At 37.4% G+C, this 20,861-nt stretch overlaps 1 protein-coding gene across 1 annotated transcript in view; it reads left to right on the top strand.

The window, feature by feature from the left end:
* NDST4 (N-deacetylase and N-sulfotransferase 4) overlaps window positions 1–20,861 on the top strand; it is a 343,262-nt gene that overhangs the window by 317,419 nt on the left and 4,982 nt on the right. The window contains exons 10-12 of the mRNA XM_078148164.1: window positions 6,402–6,572; window positions 8,142–8,251; window positions 18,283–18,385. Of these exons, the coding sequence (XP_078004290.1) occupies window positions 6,402–6,572; window positions 8,142–8,251; window positions 18,283–18,385 (384 nt within the window). The remainder of the gene's footprint in view (window positions 1–6,401; window positions 6,573–8,141; window positions 8,252–18,282; window positions 18,386–20,861) is intronic.

Genomic DNA, 20,861 nt, shown 5'->3' with positions numbered 1-20,861 from the left:
TTAATAAAAATAATAATTATTATTATCAATTAATGATAACTAGCAATAATGCATATAGATTGTTGCATTATTACTAGTTATCATTAAATAATAAAGGTACATTTTGAAAATTTTACTTTCTTCAATTATTATCAATGGAAAGAAAGGCTGACCTAGAAGCCATGAAGGCATGGGCTTGGCATCTGACAAAGGTCCAGGTTTGGCATCTGATACGTTTTGCAGTATGACCCAGAATTTGACTTTTTAAGGTTTTAAGCAACTCTCTTATAAAACAAAAAATTGCAGAAAATGTGCCAAGTTGCATTGGTAGAGTGAATTTCCACCCTGGGGCACACCTTATACCTATGAAACCATAGGTCCATCTAGTCCCTATTCCTCTGCTTCAGCAGCAATAAGACATATTAGAACCGGTAGAACCAGCACTAGAACCAGGCAGAATTGGGCTCAGGTCCTGCCTCTATACTAGTCATGTGACCCTAGACAAGTCACTTAACTTTTCAACATCTCCAGGCAGCTAAGACTAGATGTGGCAGAGTAGATATTGGTCTGTGTTGATAGAAGAAGGAGCTTCCTCACCAAAAACAACAACAAAATTGGAATCTCACTGCCAAATATGTAAATGAATAAAAATTAATTCACTGCATTTAAAAAAATTTATTTCTTCTGTTATCCATACCAAGAAGAAAGGTCACCTATCAATTTTCTGTACTCATCAAAATCAGATTAGCCCATCGTTAACAGATAATGTAGAAACCCCTTAAGCCAATAGTTTAAATCTTTTTCCCAAAACCCTTTTCTGCTGGAGCCATCTAGCCCATAGAAAAAAATACTAGTTAATGTTCTCAGGTCCCAGCCCTTTGAGAAGGTGTTAAGGGACTACCACGTGCTTCTGGAAATCTGAACAGCAGCCTACAGGGAAAGATTAAAGGAACAAGGATAATCCTCAAACTTGATAAATAGTCCTCATGAACTGAGCTGGCCACATGTCACTTCTTAGCCTCTTTGGCAGGCATCTGCCGGATTTCCTCGATCACCTACCACAACGAAAGCCCTTTAAAGAGCAAGGAGGACATAACACTGTACCTTTCTAACCATATGGGCTCTCATATTGCAAAGTGAGTTAAGTAAAATAATCGTTGAGCCTGTGAGCTCCCAAACCACAGGAAAACAGGTTTAAAGTCAAACCTTCAGGAAAGAATTCTGGATGCTTTCATGCAAAAGGTAGAGAGTGCTCTCTTAGGGAGTGGAAGCAGGAAAGCAACCTTCTCTTTTTCCCAAAGAGCAGCTTGAATGAAGTAAATTCACATATGTAGGATGCTTCTTTAGGTAAAAAGCCTGAACGAGAATGTTTTGAAGGAGATATTTTAAACTGATAATAGTCTTCAGTGCAGAATGAGATAGTAGCTCCACATTTTAAAATTATGCAGCCCCCACTTATAATGTCTAACCCATTCCTTTCTGCTCAGTAAATAGGGTAAATTTGCTCTTTGTTCAATAAGGCTCCTAGAGCAGGCCCTTACGAATGTCCACTGCTGTTGTAAATACTGGGCACACATCTTCATAATGAACAAGAGTGGGATTCTATAAAGGTACAGTTCCTCTAAACTACTACCCATTGTTATTTCACATCCCTGTAAAAGGGGCAGTTAGGTAGCACAGTGGGTAGAATAGAGGACCTCGAGATGGGAAGATCAGAGTTCAAATCTTGCTTCAGGTGCTTATTAACTGTATGACACTGGGCAAATCACTTCTTTCTTTCTTTCTGCCTCAGTTTCTTTATTTACAAAGTGAGGACAATAATAGCACTATGTCACAGGATTATTATGAGGTTTAAAAGTGCAAACTTATATATTATATTATTGTATAATATAATATATTATATGTTACATCATATATAACATAATATTTTATTATATCATTTATTATATCATATATAATATTATTATAAATTTTCAATATTATTATTTTGACATGCTAATTTCCTGATTCATTTTTATGGAAGAAAGGGTTTTATTTTTAAGTCTATTTTGAGGGGCAGCTAGGTGGTGCAGTGGATAGAGCTCCATCCTTGAAGTCAGAAGGATCTGACCTCAAATCCTACCTCAGACACTGTGTGACCCTGGGCAAGTCACTTAACCCAAATTGCCTCACCCCCCACAAAAACGTTTATGTTGAATTTGTTCAAAGCAATATAAAACAGAGTAAATGCTTAATACTGTTTTCTGTACATCTCACATCGTGAACCTTCTACACATATTTGTACTTTGGCCATTTTTCAAATATATTAAATTATTTCCTATTTATCACTCCAGGGGATAGAAAATTAAGAATTTTTGAACTAACATAACATGCTTACATTTTATTGATATTTGTATGCACTGACTGGGTCATCCGTCACTTCCACATTTGGGCTAACTGTATGTATTGTGTGAAGAGGTGGTATGATGTAATGGGATAGGGAGCTGGCCTCTGAACCAGAAAGGGCTGAACTTAAATCTTGCCTCTGACATGTACGAGTTATATAAACATGAGCAAACCCTTAACTTCTCATTGCTCCAGGAAATTCACTAAAATTATAAGCGACAGATCTTGGATAGCATGAATCCTTAATGAATGAAATCATAGATCCAAACCATATATACATGTGTGTATGTGTGTGTATATATATATGTATATATATGTGTATATATGTATATGTATGTATATATACATACATACATACATATACATATATACACATATATATACGTATATATACGTATATATATGTGTATATATGTATATGTATGTATATATACATACATACATATACATATATACACATATATATACGTATATATATATATATATATGTGTATATATGTATATGTATGTATATATACATACATACATATACACGTGTATACACACATGTAGACATATATACATATATAAATGCACATATGTATACAATATACATATAAATATATGTACACATATGTATATACATTATATGCATATATATATATACACACACACACACACACACACACACACACACATATATATATTACCCAAAGCACATAGTACAATGCATTTCCATACATGGTGCTCAGTAAATACTGCACTAATAGAGAGAAACTGTCAGACAGAAAACCAAAATCTGTCAAGTCACTATCTCTTCTACTATATGGCCCACCCTAATCAATGCCACTACTATGTAGTATCAATCCATCCTTGCTCCTTCTCTTCCTTTTGTATCTACTTTATGCCTAACCATTCTATTAGCCATTTTCACATCCAAATAAAATACCTTTTGTGCCTCTGCTGACTGATGGTTTGAGGTGAGGACCTCAAAGCCGTATCAGCAGCACATGTTGGAACTACAGATCTCAGATTTGGAAGAAGCCTCAGAGGAAGGATCGTAGATTTTGTGCTGGAAATGACCTAGCTCAACCTCCTCATTTTAAAGGTGAGGAAACTGAGCCTCATAAAGATAGAGCAACTTGCCCAAGGCCACTCAGGTAAACAGGGAGAATAGCTGGCACTCAAAACTAGATTATCCAACTTCAAAACCTTCGAGGCAGAAAGTATTGACGGATAGAGTTTAAAGCACTTAGAATTAGTAAGTTCTTGTGCTGTGGCATCGTTTGAGTCAGTCCTGACTCTCCATGACCTCATATGGGATTTTGTTGGCTGAGATGCTGGATTGGTTTGTCATTTCCTTTTCCAGCTCATTTTACAGATAAGGACCCTGAGGCAAATAGGGTGAAATGACTTGCCCACAGTCACACAACTAGTAAGTGTCTGAGTCTGGATTTGACTCAGGTCCTCCTGACTCCAGGGGCAATGTGCTACCCACTGAGCCACCTAGAATCGTCCATAGAATCAGGAAGACTCCCACTTCAAATATTTGCCATCTGTGATCCTGAACAAATAACAGCTTCTCGGCCTCTTAGTTTCCTCTTATGTAAAATGAAGGGTTGGACTCAACGGTCTCTAAGATCTACTTAACTCTCTGGTCAAAATGTATATCTGAATAAGAATTTCTTCCATAGCATCTTTACAAAGCCGCTAGTTAAGTACTTCCGGTGATGGGACATTCACTATCTCTTAAGTGAGCCCTTTCAACCTGTGAACAGTTCTATTGTTCAGAATTTTTTTTTCTTACATCAACTCAAGTTGAAAGTTCCATTCATTACTCCTAATTTTGCACCCGGGACCAATCAGGGCATTTCTTAATCTTCCACCTGACAGGCCTACAAAATTAAAGAAGTGACCTGCACATGGAGGGGGAGATTAAAATCTTCCTAAATCAGTCTTTTCCTTCTGAGATTTTTTGGCAACTGGGAGAACACCTGCTCGCAACTAAGGTCTAGAGTTTATTTCTTAATATTTTAAATTCTTTAGGTGACTCCCTACAAGTAACATCTGCCACCCTCCCTCCCCCCCAGCTTTCTCTTCTCTTAGCTTACTATCCCCACTTCCTTTAAGCAATGTTTGTATGACAGTTTCTAGACTAACAATTCTGGTCACCTTTCCTCTGCATCCTCTACAGTATGTCGATGACTAAAAACATCTTTCCTCTTGCTCTCTGGGATATCTGTAATATGGTCTCTGACAAAATTGGTTTTTCTCCTCTTTCCATTGGCCCTCACCCAAATGGTCTCCCTCATGCTTTCTGCCTCTCATTTATGGATTTCTTTGCCATGTGACTTTACCTAATACATCCTTTTAAAAATATGTCCTCCTGTACCTATATTCCAGTTAGGAGTAATATCACCCCAAACCTCAATGATACCTTGGCAGACAAATTTATCTCCTTGACTCTCCAATTCAATTTGTGTATTAGTCATACTACTTATATTTATAACAGAAATGAGACCACAAGTTTTATCAGTATTTTAATATTCTCTTCTGGAAAATTACTGCATTTTTCCATTTATATTCTTCTTCCTTTGTCATACCTGGTATTTTTTCTGGCTTCTGGCTTATCAATTAAATACCAGTAGTTTTTTCTCTGTTTCTTCATTTTTAGACTTAGGTTGTCTTGAACAGCTTTTCAAGTTTCCAAATAAATTACATACCCCCCCCCCACACACAGACACACACACAGACACAGACACAACACAACACACACACACATACTGACATAAATCTCTTGAAATCTTATCTAGTCAAGGAGAATACGGACTATGGATTAAGAACCCCAAGAGTATAGAAAGCTTACCCTGATTCCCCATACCTCCTTGGATTTTTCCTAATTTTATTAGATGGGGGGACTACTCTCTTATTTTCTATGGTAGCAAACTAGCAAATTCCTGCCAATACCCTTATGTAAACTGGCCCCGCTTATGTGAAAATATAATTTGTTGCCCCTTCATATTTGGACATTTCTCTCTATTGAACAAATTACAGCTGTCGGTGTACCCAAAACAGTTTTGCCTTATTGCCTTTTTGGTATCTTTTGGTAATTAGAACTGGGCCTAAATGCTAAGAATAAGAGGAGTGGGAACTAGTAACTTCATGTATTCTCAAATATATGACAGCTAGGCACTAGTAACAAGGTCATTCTGCACTCCTGCCTCTCCCCTCTTGCCCTCCTTCTAGCCTCTTCCACTTGAACCACTGGGAGAGGACATATACCCCAACACAACAAGGTCACTCTGCACTCCTACCTCTCCCCTCCCTTGCCCTCCTTCTAGCCTCTTCCTCTTGAACCACTGGGAGAGGACACATACCTCAGTAGAAGTTATGGCTATAATCAGGTCCATAGTAATACACAGCCAGTCGATAAGAATTTATGTCAGGTACTTCTAAACTACGAGGAATACGGAAAAGGAAAGAAAAGAAGAAAAAAGAAAAGAAAGGAAAAGAAGAGGAATAATCCTTGTAGTTCAACAGTCCCAAGTAGTTTACATTCTGTTGGGAGCTACAACAAAATATAGGCACAGTAGATGGAAAGTAAATTCAGGGGAAAGAGGACCAGTAAAGGCTCCTTGAATAAGATAGGATTTTAGCTGATACTTGAAGGCAGTCATGGAAGCTGTGCTCATACCCATTACATTCTCCTTCTATCAAATTCATTGTATATGCATCATTGTCAGCCTGACATCTAATGGCATTTCTGACATCATTCAAATCGTGCCTCTGCTTTGTATGGAAACATTATTTAGAGAGGAAAACAATGATGAATGTATCTGGCTTACTTGCACTCATACTACTTGGTGTATACTGTAAAAATATTTTCAAATAAATCCTGGTCTAAATTTCCAATCAGAGCTTATGCTTAATGCCCTATTTGTGAGCTTGAAATCAATTTATGAAATTTTCTGTGTCCATGTGAAGGCTTGGACTCCTGTTATAGATTACATATTCCTCTGCTGCAGAAACTCACTTTGTGGTTAACTTTTTTGTTCAAGCACCAGCGATCTCATGAGGATCCAGCTGCCTTGAGGTTTAATTTCTATGAAGTTATTACAACAGGACATTGGGCCCCATCTGAATTAAAAATGCTACAGAAGAGATGCCTGACCCCTGGATGGTATGCAGTCCACATAGAGAGATGGTTGACTTATTTTTCTACTTCTCAGGTAATATCTTGAAATCATTTTAACCATTTCCCTAGATTAGCAGTTCTCAGAGTGTAGTCCAGGGATTCTTAGGGGTCCCAGATACCTCAGGGGATCCAGGATGCCAGAACTATTTTATAATACTCTTAAGATTTTTCAAAATTTCTAATGCAATAAATATTGAAAAATAAAACCAACATAAACAAAAGCTCTTAGGGGGAGTGTGAGTCATTAGTAATTGTAAAAGTGTAAAAGATTCTTGAGACCAAAATATTTCAACCTAGATGATGATGATGTCCCTTTGACCAGCAGGAATCTGAATCCTGCGTGTCAATCAGGGTAACATTAGGTGGACTCTTCTAAACAGGCCCTTGGCTTCAGGATAGGAATAACCTAAATAAACTATTGGATTCTAGGATCCCTTGTTTTGGAAACACTTCTCAGGAGGTTCCTAGTCTTCCTCATTAGTCTGTCCTGCAAAGTACCTGATCTTCATGGCAAAATCCACACAATCAAACACAATTTGTTTCAAAATCAAGAAGGAATAACTAGTAATTAAGCAGTCTCACAATAACGTTTAGAGGATAACAACCAAATGCTTTGGGATTATTTAGGAAAGTAGCCAGGTAGAGTGGTGTATGACTAATCCCTACAACTGAGGGAGACTAAAGCTGGGAGATTACCTGAGTTTAGGGGTTCTGAGATTCAGGAGAACTGAAGCTAACTGAATTTCAGCACTAAGTCTGGAAATAGTATGGTGAAATCCTGACAGAGAGGGACCACCAGGTTGCCTATGGAGGAGCAAACTGATGAGGTCCAAAATGTGAGTCAAAGCTTCTGGACAGATTAGCGGTAGGATTGGGCCAATAACTGGTTACTTCACTATTAGCCTGGGTGAGATGGGAGACAGATGAAAGAAGGAAGGAAAGGAAGAAAGAAAGAAAGAGAGAGAGAGAGAGAGAGAGAGAGAGAGAGAGAGAGAGAGAGAGAGGATAGAGGGAGGGAGGGAGGGAGGGAGGAAGGAAGGAAGGAAGGAAGGAAGGAAGGAAGGAAGGAAGGAAGGAAGGAAGGAAGGGAAGAAAAGAAAGAAGAGTGAGAGAGAGGAAGGGAGGGAGGAGTAAAGGGCACTGCCATTGAACAGAGAGTAGAGGCAGAGAGTACTGTGGCAAAAGACACTGGTTTGGGATTCTGAGGACCTAGCTTCAAATACTGTGTGACCTTGGAAAAGTCACTTAACCTCTCTTGTCCTCTATTGCTCCAACTGTAAAATGAAGACTTGGGACCAAATGGATTCTAAGGACTATTCCAGCTCATATTTATGTTCCTACCTGGTCATGGGATTGTGAGAAATAAAAAAGTGCACAATTAGCTCCAGCATGAGGTCTTGAAATTTTGGAATAAGATGTTTAATCCCCAAGGTAGAGATACTCTCCCTAGAAATTGAAAAAAAGCTTCATGCACCCCTGGTTTTCTAGGCAGTATACATCCCCTTTCTTTTGATCCTTCAGTGACTTATTTTTGTCTCATGACATGGCAAGAGAAGCATCTAGGATTTTACTGTTCTTAAAGTGACTATTTTGGGTTTTCTAGTTGCTGATTATTGATGGACAACAGTTGAGATCTGACCCAGCTACTGTGATGGATGAAGTGCAGAAGTTTCTGGGAGTTACTCCTCATTATAACTACTCAGAAGCTCTAACGTAAGTCTATTCCTGTGAATGGTTTCATCTGTTATTTGAGAACATAAATTATCACTGGTAGATGTGGACATAACATCATTAATAATGGCCAGAAATTCATACTTCAGTAGGCTGCTCAAAAACAACAATTTCCATTACTTACTTAGTATCTCTCTTTGAAATAAAAAGGGTTTTCAATGAGTTACTATTAGTTCCCTTGGAATAATAATAACAATAATAATAATAATAATAATAATAATTTTCCATTTGCATATCACTTTAAGTTTTGCCAACATTATTGCATTTTATTCCTAAGAACAGCCAAATGAGATATATTCTAAGGATATCAGTATTCTCATTTTATAGATGGCAAAACTGAGAGTGAAAGTGCTTAAGTGTCTTGTAACACACTAGTGATACAACTAATAATAAGTGTCTAAAGTAGGGCTTTGTGTGCAAGTATTCCCAGCTCCAAGTTCAACAGTCTGTTCCACCACAAATATAACTATGTAACAGGAAAAATCTTCCCTAAGTCCTCTTCTGATGTCTCATTGTGGTACAAAAGTGCCCTTGGATTCTAGGAAATGCCAATGGAATTCAAACTTTTTACTAATATGAAAAAGCTTTATTCAAAGCTTGGTGAAACCTGTCAGAGTTTGAACCACAAAAGGACTTCAGAAGACAAATAGAACACTTTGTATACTAGATCATGGAGGCTGGAGAGCCTTAGGAGTTTACTGTAAAAAGATTGATCCTGGAATTAATAGGGGGCTACATAATTCACGAGGATGACCTAACAAAGGTATAATCTGCATCAATGGTGAGAAAACTCCTTTGATGAAATCATGGATTCATTCCAATCTAATCCAAGCATCTATTAAGTACTTACTTTGTGCAAAGCAGCATATTAGTGTTGTACAACAGCGATGGAAAAAAAAATGACCTCTGTCCTCAAGAAGCTTGCATTTTATTCAGGGGGTAGACATGGAAAAAATAATCAATAATGATATGGGAGAGGATCCAGAAAGCCATCCATCATGTGAACAGGTCAGAAAAACGAAGGGAGGAAAGAGGCGTCATGAAGAGGGGACCCACTTGTGACTTAAAGAGTTCAAGAAAGATGATGACTAAGAAAGACATCAGATTTAAAAATTATGAAGTCACTGAAACGTTGATAGAAGCAGTTTCAGTTGAGTGGCAAGGTGGGAAACCAGACCATAAAAAACTGAGAAGTTCATGGGAGAGAAGTAGAGGAAAGAAAGTAGTTTTTTATTTTGTTTTCCTTAAAATTTGGCTGTTAAAGTGAAAAGATATAGGACTGGGCTTGAATGGGTGGTAGGATCATTCAAATGAAGTTTTTGTTTTTGTTTGTTTTTAAGATTAGGGAGTTTTGTTGAGTCGTTTTTTCAGTCATGTTTGACTCTTCATAAACTCATTTGGAGTTTTCTTGGCAAAGAAACTGAATTGGTTTGCCATTTTCTTCTTCAGCTCATTTTATAGATGGAGATATCAAGGCAAACAGAGTTAAGTGACTTGCCCAGGGTCATATAACTAGTGAGTGTCTGAGGCCAGATTTGAAGTCAGGAAGATGAAACAACCCAGCTAGTACAAGAAGCAAAGCTTTGCAGAATTATGCCCCTAGACAGCATTTTTCTACCTCAGGATGAGTATATTTTTTTTATTTGTTTTTGTTTGTTTGTTTGTTTGTTTTTGTTTTTTTGGCTAGGCAATGGGGTTAAGTGACTTGCCCAGGGTCAACACAGCTAGTAAGTGTTATGTGTCTGAGGCCAGATTTGAACTCAGGTCCTCCTGAATTTAGGGCCGGTGCTCTATCCACTGCGCCACATAGCTGCCCCAGGATGAGTATATTTAACCAAATTAAGGTAAAAATATGGCACTAGAAACAAAACTAGGAAATTGACACATAGGTGGAAAATGTCTCCCTTGCACTCAGGTAGAGCAGAGATCTCAGGAAAGAAAGTGATCAGTGATTGCTCTTAGTAGCAGCTGCTCTGAGGCAGAGATGTAATTGTTGGCAAAAGGGAAAACGGGTGGTTGATAGACTGAATGCTTAAAAGCCTGTCCTCTATGCCTGGAACACTCTCTCACATCTATGCTCCAACTACTGATCTCCTGACTTTAAAATAGACTTTTAAATATTTATCCTATTTACATAGCTTGCTTTGTATATATTTGCTTGCATGTTGCCTCCTATAGTAGATATAGGCTCTGTGAGTACAAGAATTTGTCTTTTACCTCTTCTTGCATCTTCAACACTTAGCACGGTGCCCGGAATGTAGCAGGCTTAATAAATATTATATACAAGGATACATATGTATATATCATGTATATAACATATATAACATGTGTGTGACATATATAAGTATATATAAGCTTCTGCTAGAAGGAAGGAATGTTTTGGTTTTAGTTCCTTTTTATACCACTCTTATATCACTTTATATCACTCTTCTAAAAAGAGAAAGGATTGTAGTTCTTCACATAGCATTTCCTTTATGAATGATTTTCCTACATGAACGATTTCATGCTTAGACTAATTTGGCAGGCCTTTAGACAAAACATTCTCAGTAATTTTTTCAAAAAATGTTTGAATTATTTATTGATGCCTGGACACCTGTCTTTGCCCATCTGCAGTACTTTGGGTCCTGTTTTTGTTTACTTTTTTTTAATGTGCCCACCATGTTTACTATATAATGGTTTGATATTCAGTAAACATAAAAGAAAATCACAGTTTGGAGGAGGAGAGAATATAATTTAGTGGAGAAAACATCATTTTCAGTATATGTCTCTCCTGAGCAAAAATTAATTAATAATAATATAGGAGATAATAAAGATAGCCTTCCCTGTACATCACATCTTGATTCTTGTCTAAAATATGCATTTTGGAAAGACTCTAGTCCTTGATTCACTTAATACCATATTTAAACTATAGCTATAAAACAATGAATTGACAAATTTTTGAGGCGAGTTCATTTTCTCAATTTCCCATTCCACTGAGAGAATATAAGCTTCTTGTGGTAGAAATTTTCGTTTTTTTTCTTCCTATGTCCATCGACCACCATCATAGCAAATGGCACTAAGTGATTAATAAATTGAGTATCGATTGATTGACTAATTTTTCTTCCCAGTGCATTGAGGGAAATGAAACCATTAAGAGGTTGTAAAGTTTAGTTTATGCAATCCCACCCTCCAAAAAGACTTCTGCCAGTCAGGTCAACCTTCCCCCTTTGAGTATTTGTGCTGTTGTAAGCTCTGCCTCAGAGAAGCTGCTGCAAAGAGCAATCACTGATCACTTTCTTTCCTGAGAACCCCCCTCTACCTGAGTGCAAGGGAGACATTTTCCACCTATGTGTCAATTTCCTGGCTTTGTTTCCAGTGCCATATTTTTACCTTAATTCAGTTAAATATACTCATCCTGAGGCAGAAAAATGCTGTTTAGGGGCATAGTTCTGCAATGCTTTTCTTCTTGTATTAGCTGAGTTGTTTCTCCTTGGGAAATTAATGAAAGGGAAAGCAATGCACACGGCAAGGAGCAGATTGAAAAGTCCAGGTTGGAAATGACTCCACCATCAATTTATCCATTTAATCAGTGATTTATTTAATTTTAATTGATACAAATACTAGGAAACCTCGGCTGCAAAGATTAGGTCTCTGCTAATAGGCTGGGCAGGGAACTATGAAGGAAATTTCTCCCTTTTCCTAAATGAGTTCACATATGGGTTGTAGCAAATTGCAGGTGCACTCATATTATAGAAATGGGCCCAGGGCAACAAAATATTCTGCAACTAATTAACTTTACATCCCAGCCAATTATACTTCATCCTTCTAAAACATCTGCTGAGCAGCAAAAATGCAAACCCTTTCAATGTTTTATGCATGCAGCAGGTCCCATAAGCAATAAATTCAAAACTTACCTTCTCATTTGGTTCCTGCTTTTCTTTTTGCTTTACTGTTGTTGTTTGTCTTAATCGAAAATTCTGACATATCAGGGATTTGGAAGAGATAATCAGGCCACATAAGGAAGAAAGTAAAATTCCTTCCTTTTTGATACTGAGCGTACATTTTGGAACAAAAGCGACGTTGAGTACATCTGCATAAAACAAAATAAAATAAAGCATGTCCGCATAGAGCAAAATTAAATAAAGCTAAATTATCAAGTTTGGCTCTTCCCATTGAACCAATGACCAAGGGGTTGTCAATCTTTACTTGCTTTCTTTTATTATATGGACACAGCCATTCATGGGATCAGAAAGCAAACAAACCAATAAACATACAGCCCACAGACAAACAGAAATTGAGAGAGAATGGTAGAAAGGTCACTGTCACAGATCACAGAGTATGTGGGACAGAGCGTGAAATGCGCAGATCACAACCCATCTACATATCACCCAATTCAGCTCTTGTCCAGATTGTCTAATAAATCTTTTGCAATGAGTCAACCTTTTCATTGTTGACAGAAACCCCATTCTCCTAATCATCTAAGCTCATAACCTCAGTGTCATACCTCTATTCTTGATTGGCACTCACCTCGCGTATCCAATCTGTCGCCAAGGTTTGTCATTCTGACCTTTACAACACCTTTGTTTCCCTTTCTCTCCATTCACCCAACAGGTCCTACTCTCCTCGTGACTAAACTATTGAAATTAAGGGCTGATTGGCCTCTGCCTCAATTCTCTCCCATCATTCTAATCAGTCAATTCTTCACTCAGCTATCAAAGTAATCTTCCTCAAGTGCAGATCTGATCACATCATACTGCTATGATGAGTCCTTTCAGTTGTATCTGACTCTTCGTGACCCCATTTGGGGTTTTCTTGGCAAAGAGACTGATTTGCCATTTCTTTCTCCAGCTTATTTTATAGAAGAAGAAACTGAGGCAAACAGGGTTAAATGACTTAGCCAGAATCACACAACCAGTAAGTGTCTGAAGCAGGATTTGAACTCATGAGGAATCTTCCTGATTCCTATCCCACTGCTCTCTCCACTGAACCACCTAGCTGCCTTGTCATTCCTCTACCCAGTAAGCTCTCCATTAGCCCAGGGTCAAGCAAGTATAAAATTCTCAATTTGGCTTTTAAAGTCCTTCATGACATGGGCCCATCCTACATTTCCAATCTTCTATGCTTTACTCATTTTCACATACTCTATGATCCATGACAATAATCTTCTTGCTGTTCTCTCCACCTCCCTACTCTGTCTTTCCAACAACCGTCAACCATACCTGTGATGATCTCCCTCTGCTCTTCCACTTTCTGGCTTCCTTCATGACTTAGTGCTAATTGTTCTGGTCCCCCCTCTATAGCTAGTGCCTGCCCTGTGAGATTATCTTCCATTTGTATTGTATATAATTTATATATCCACATAATTGTTTGCATTTTGTTTCCCTCATTACACTGCAAGTTCTTTGAAGACAGAGGCTTATTCTTTTTGCCTTTCTTTGTAGGCCCAGTGCTTAGCAAAATACTTGGAACACAGTAAATACTTAATAAATCCTTGTTGACTGACTGATTGGTGGTGAAATTTTGGCCATGGCAACCCACGAAACAAACAAAAATACAAAATAGCCTTTTGTGATGGCTTACTGGGATGGCACAAAAGAAGGGAAAGAATCCTAAGAACTGCAGTTGTGTAAGCTATCTACAAATGTTAACTTAAGCCACTGACTCTTATCTAGTAACCAACAAGTGAACATATTAGTAGAAGAACTTAATTATATCAGTCTTGATATTCTTGCTGTAAATGAAACCAGAAAACAAAAGAAGTTGCTGCCACATAGAGAGATGGCTGCCAGGTGCTTCTTGGAGAGGCAAACAAAGGAGTGGTAATCTCTATGCAATGTTTATGAGATTACACACACATGAAATTCATTCTTAATAAAAGGCCACATTTAACAAGTGATTTAGTTGTTTAGTACCTTTACAATCGACTGAAATGTATAAGAAATACAAAGTTTAGTTGTGCTTATTTCTTATTTACTTAAACAAAATTGACTCAGTAAAGCAAAATACCACCTTAAAGTCTCTCTTCCAAAATTCTCCCTTGCATGTTAAAACCATAAAGATCTAACAGATAATTCAGTTTGATGACGTAGAGTTAATTGATATCAAGCTAGGCATAAAATAGAGAGAATTTCTACTCACCAAAAATGTTGGCTGCCCTAATGGAAGAAACCTCAGTATGGAATCCAAATGGAAGAGGAATTTTTCATAGATGGCAAAGTTCTTCGGCTTTATCTCTTTGTGGAAGAATTTATTTTAGTTATATCAAGCCATGTGGGATGTTACACAGCCTCATACGAGATCCATGATCACTCAAAAAAGGTTCATCATTTATTTAACTAAGTCATCCTGCCATTAACTTTGTTATTATCCCACTTTCCCATCTGGAACTAGGGAGTTAGGAAGATCCAAGTTCAAATCTAGTTTCAAACACTTACTAGTTATGGGCAAATCACTTAACTGTCTGCCTCAGTCTTTTCCTGTGTTAGATGGGGATGATAATAGTGCCTACCTCCCAAAGTAGTTATGAGGATCAAATGAGATAATATTTGTAAAATGCTTTACAAACCTTAAAGCACCATTTATTATTATTTATTATTAACCACACTCTCTTGACAGGACCTCTAGAAACTGTGCCCCTAGTCTCTAGGGGTACATATTCCACTCATCTTTGGAAATCCCATCCTGTGGCTGAGTCGCCTTGAATGGTGAATGAATGAGTATAAAAATACCTATGCTGCTACATTTAGCCAGCCTCAGACAAGACCATATATTTCCCATTTTACCTGGACCATCTCGTAATCAGCCTTGCCTTTTTCATCCCCGTTTTCCCACTCTCCTCTCTCTCTGCACTTTTCACCTCTTGTTTATTGGCATGGTAATCAATCACAGTGCATTGCTTCTAGAAAGATTGCTTGAATTAATTATCCTTTGGCCTATCTCATCATTTCTGTTGCTTCCTAGATCAAATCTTTCTTCCCTGGATACCAGTCCCCTTCATGCATAGTAGAATATAAACTCCTTGAAGGCAAGGATTGTCTCATTTTTGTGTTTATATTCTAGGCACTTAGCTCAGTGATTGGTACTTAGTGCTTAATAAATTCTTTTTTAATTCATTTAGCCGTTTATCTGAAAAACCAAGTGGATGGAAAAATCCTATCAGATGTAGCTCAATGGATAACCAATCCACCAATAGATATTGTCTTGGACAGATAATACCAATAGACAAATGAGCCAGATCCAGAGGTGAACAAGAGGAGGAGAATGAATTGTATTGCCTTTAGGAAAATGCATGGTGCTTTTTTTCTTCAGTCTTTTCTGAGAATCAAATACCCATCATTTTAACAATAATAATCTTCTGGTGATGTTGTTGCATTCCTCATTTTAGAATAGCGTATTCTCTGAAGAAGTAAAATGAAAGGTCACCAAAGAAGCAATAGAGATTCATGTGGTAGATGTAAGCAGGAGGCAACAAATGATAAACAGAGAACTTTACAGGCACAGGACATTAAAGATATCATCAGAAAGATGTATGACCGGAGGGAAAAACTCAGCTGGTCACATAATAAGACTGAAGTGTAACTGATGGATAACTTGTGTACTTTACCAAAATAATAGACAAGATCAAGAGATCTAGAGGAAGACTGACCACTTTAGGTAGACCTGCTTGGAGGATTCAAGGAAGGACATGGACAAGATTGCACAGGGTACACAGGCAGGGATGGGTTGCCACCATGCAGCAATGTAGAAAATACCCACATCAACGAAATCACAGATCTGTCCGAAGAGCTAAGCAATTTATATTACATGATTTTTTTTACATATATCAAATAAATTAACATATGTAAAACATTTTTCAAACCTTAAACTGCTACATAGATGCTAGCTATTTTTAGCTATTACTGTCACTTAAAGGCAAGAGGCCTTTAAAACTCTGGCCTGCTTTCTTTCTTCCTCTAAAGCATATTTTCCAACATATTGTTTGCTGCCTTCCCTTTTACCCACCCTTGCATTCAACTGCAACTTTTTTTCTGTCTTCTGGTTTCACTTATAGCAAGAATATCCTCCAGATGTACATCTATTTCAGAGGTTGCCAAATTATGGCCTTCAGACCAAAATTGCTCCCATTTTTATTCAGCTGCAAGCAAAGAATATTTTGTTTTTACATTTTAAAATAAAGTTTTATTGTATTTTAAAATACAAAAACCATTCTTGACTCTCAGGCTGTGCAAAAAAACAGGTGGTGAGCTAGATTTGGCTCTCAGGCAATCTATTTGTTCAGCCTGGCCATGAACCTCACCTTTAGAGCAGTCATAGCTAATCTGTAGAAGCAATTTAAAAACCACGCGGCCTTTAGCACATTCTGTTTCATTTTCTGCCCTCACTGACAAAGAGGAAGGAAACCACACAGGACCATTTTTGTTTCATGGATTGCCATGGCCAAAGAATTCATGGCCTAGTAGGCAGCCTACTAATGATAATCCTTAGAAAGTAGACATGCCTTTTCACCAGAACTGCACTGGAAGTCTTTTCCAGTATGATAAAGCTTGCCAGATCTCATGCTTTAATGACTTAGCCTTCAAGTCACTTTAACTTAGTATGGCCTAGCAGAGAGAGCACTAGAAAAGAGTGCTGGGTATAAAATCCTTCCTCCAACTTATTGGCTGAGTGACCTGGGTCACTTAACTTCTCTTGGCCTCAGTTCCTCATCTGTAAAATAAATGGGTTAGATTCTATCTTGAAGGTCTCTTCTAGCTCTAAATCAGTCATCTTATATATGCATCAAAATATGGCATCAGTAGGACTTGTTGAAGGTCATGATAACTCCTATGAGAGATATCTTTGTGATTTTTAAAATTTTTTTCTACCATTTTTTTAAATTTTGTAAAAATGACTATTCTAATATTCAATTCAGTTTAATTAAACATACATTAAGTACCTGCTACATGCAAAACATTCCACTAGGTGTTTGGCATACAGGGATAGATAATGACTATGTAGCATTTACCATGTACCAGATGCTGTGCTAAGTGATTTTAAAGTATTATCTGATTTGGTCCTTACAATGACCCTGGGAGGTAGGTACTATTATTACCCCCATTTTACAGATGAGGAAACTGTGATATGGTGCAACAGATGTGATGTAAGCCCCGAGAACAAGCAACATTAAATCCCATGGGAGAAAAAACATATATAAATGACTGTGGCAGTCAAATGTTAAGGAAGTTCATACCACAGATGCATTCTTTAATCTCAAAAAAAGGGGAAATAATAATAACATACACTATCTGTGGAGAGGTAATATGATATAATAGATAGAGGTCAAGATTTGGAGTTAAGAAGACTACCTTTAACATGTTATGAACATGGGCAAGTCACTAAGACTACGTAGCTCTCTTAGAGGGAAATGACTTAAAGCAAAAGAAAAGTACTGTCTCTTGAGTGAGAGGACCCAGGTTCAAATCCCACCATTTATAACCTGTGTGACTTTGGGTAAGTCACTTATTTAGCTTCCCTGGAACTCAATTTCCTCACCTGAAAGATAAGGGAGTTAGATTAAATGGCCTCAGAGTTCACTTTCCTGAGTGACAAATGAGTTGTGGATCATAGTCTTAGATCTAGGAAGAGCCTTAGACACCATCTAGGCCAACCCCTACATTTTACAAATGATCTGAATTGGTAGAGGCCATTTGCAAACAGATCCTCTTTTTGATGATATCACAGGTCTCGACCAAATAACAACAATGACAACTGATAAACCAAGAGATTGACTAGCGAGCCCTATATATTTTTTTTAATGAATGAGTAAATTTCAGGACTTAAGTGAGAATTAACTTAATATAAAATTAGGATAAAAACCTAGAGATATTTTATTAGAGTAGATATGTTTGATCACACTTTTGTATATAGTAAGTTAGGTAGTTAGAAAAGATATTAATGCTTCTGTGCCTGAAAGTATTCTTAGAGTCTCATTAATGAGACTCTGCCTAAAATATCCTTATATAATTTGGAATAATTACTGGTTTAACACTTTGTAGGTTTGACCCTCAAAAGGGATTTTGGTGTCAGCTACTAGAAGGAGGAAAAACCAAATGCCTTGGGAAAAGTAAAGGCCGAAAATACCCACCAATGGATCTAGAGGTACTGGTCATTGTTGTTTTTGCCCAGCTTTTGAGTTATTTTCTTTAAAAAAAACATCCCCAGGGAAAGGATGCTACAAAGATAGTATAGTGATTTTCCTATTACACTTAGTCAGTTTTCAATAATTTGATAGATTTAAAGACATGTTTAAAATGATTTTCTAACTTACCATTGATGATACAAATACTGGACATACTAAAATATTTTCTTTAAAGTTACATAAAACTATGGTATGAACGACGCTATGGTTTAGACATTTACCAAATAGGCTGAATTCAGGGAGAAGCATAGAAATAATATTTTAATCCCCTATACTCTTTCTAAAATCTTATTTTTTTTCAGGAAGACTTCAGAAGTTTTGTCAATCAACCAACATGTTTCAAGTCCTCTATTAAGTATTTGGGGACAGAAGAGAGATCTAAAACATTTTTTGCCTCTAAAAAGTTTGCAGTCTAGCTGGAAAGATAAATATAATTAATCTACTAGAGACAGACAGAGGATAACATTTAATAAAACTAAATTGTGGGAAGATAGACGAGAAATACAAGAGAAGTGAGAGCCAAAGCAGTCAGGAAAGGCTTCAAAGAAGTGGGAGACTTTGGCTGTACCTTGAAGAACCTGAAGAATCCATATAGAGCCAGGTGTTTTAATCATTTTTGTGTATAGCATTCTGGTGAAGCCTATGGAACCCATCTCAGAATGCTGTTTTTAAATGTATAAAATAAAATACATGGCACTCTAAATGAAGCCAATTATATTGAAATACAATGATCAAAAATAATTAAGCCCATGTTTATGGATTCCCCATTAAGAATCCCTGAATTATAGGGATTATTCAAGGTAGTTAGTTGCCTGCTCAAATTGATGGAGCGAATCTTTAGAACTTTTAAAGACATTCCTGTGGAAGATATGGTTATGCTCATTGGTACCTTGTTGAGAGAATTAAAGACATCTGATTCAGTCTGCAGTATGGGGCTGCCATAAAAGTAAGTGGGTGGCTTGGGTTTTTGAGGGGAATGGGTTTCACAGCTTGACCATGACCCCAAGATGAGCTGATTGGCACAGATACTTTGGAAGATGGAAGCCTTTGAGAGGAGCCACTCTTTTGTGCTAGCCTATGAAAAGCAGTCCACAGGCCTGTTTAGTGCTCTTATTTTCCTTTTTGTACTTTTTTTCTGAAGAAGAACTAGGAGTAGAAGAGGAAAAGGGGATGGAGAGTGGGAACTGAAGAAGGAATGTGTACAGAAAGGAGGGAGCCATTAATGACAGCTTTGGGGTTATTAATCTCTTATATGTTCTCACCCAGATGGCTGGACAATAAGAGTTCTTGAACCCTACTCTCTTCAGAAGTTTTTGAGAGCTCCCAAGAGCAGTCTCTCCACTGGTCCTGATCACCGAGACTTATGAAATGACTTTAGTTCTTTTGACAAAGTGCCTGGAGAAAAAGCCATACTCTTTTATGGGAGATGCTATCAAAGGTTTAATTTTATCCACAAGTAGCCCCCCCAAAAAAAAGATTAGAAATTCATCAAGATGATCTAGAAACATCCTTGACCAAACACCTAACTCTTAAGTCATTTAGCTCAGGGGAAATTCCATTTCCATATCCATGATAACATGCTCTTTTATGGCAAAATGTCACCATAACAATTAAATTAAGAAAACCAAGAAATTGATAAACTATTTATCAATTATAGACTAAGGCAAAAATATTTGGTCAAAGCATCCGTGTTACTAAAATCCATCAGTATGACTTTGGTATCATTATTACATGCTGCCATCTCATTCTCAACCTTCCTTATCTGATAAGGGGAGTCAAGCAATTAAAAATTATCTAGCTAGAATAAGATAAAATTCAAGTATTAAGAAACAAGCTACAGAAACCAAACAGTGAGAGAGAAAATGTGATGTTATAAAACCAGACAATACTTCCCCTACCCCTGTACCATTTTAAATTGCTTTAGATCACTGATCCCATTCCATTTTAATAGATTATATATAGTACTTTCACTCTATGAACTAGTATTACTGTCAATGCCTGTCTCCCAAAGACATACAAGTTTTTCCTCTTCTTGTTACCAGTTTCCCCTTCTGTCCCTTCAGCCAGACTCCTTCTACACTCATTCCTAGTGTGACGCTCCTTCCAATCTTTCCCACCATGAATACTCTATTCCTGCTCATTTAGTTGACACACAAGACTTATGGAGAAGACTTTATTTAAAAGCTATCTTGTTGCCTCGGCCCTTGAAAAATGCTTAATGCTTACGGACTGATAGTGCCATTAGTTGACTCCTTAAGGAATCACTGGATACTGTTGACTGAATGATGTAGAAGTAGATAATTTAACTTACTTAGGAAGGTTAACATTTATGCCAGTGAGGCATCAGGGAATCCTCTTTTAACACATGCACACACACAATATGCAATAGAATGAAGGGAAAAGTTGGGCAATGGGGGTAGGGTTACGGATAGGAAA

Source organism: Phascolarctos cinereus, unplaced genomic scaffold, assembly GCF_003287225.1.
Source record: "Phascolarctos cinereus isolate Bilbo 61053 unplaced genomic scaffold, phaCin_HiC Scaffold_9;HRSCAF=440, whole genome shotgun sequence".
NCBI lineage: Eukaryota > Metazoa > Chordata > Mammalia > Diprotodontia > Phascolarctidae > Phascolarctos > Phascolarctos cinereus.
This window is presented reverse-complemented; position numbering and strand designations above follow the sequence as displayed.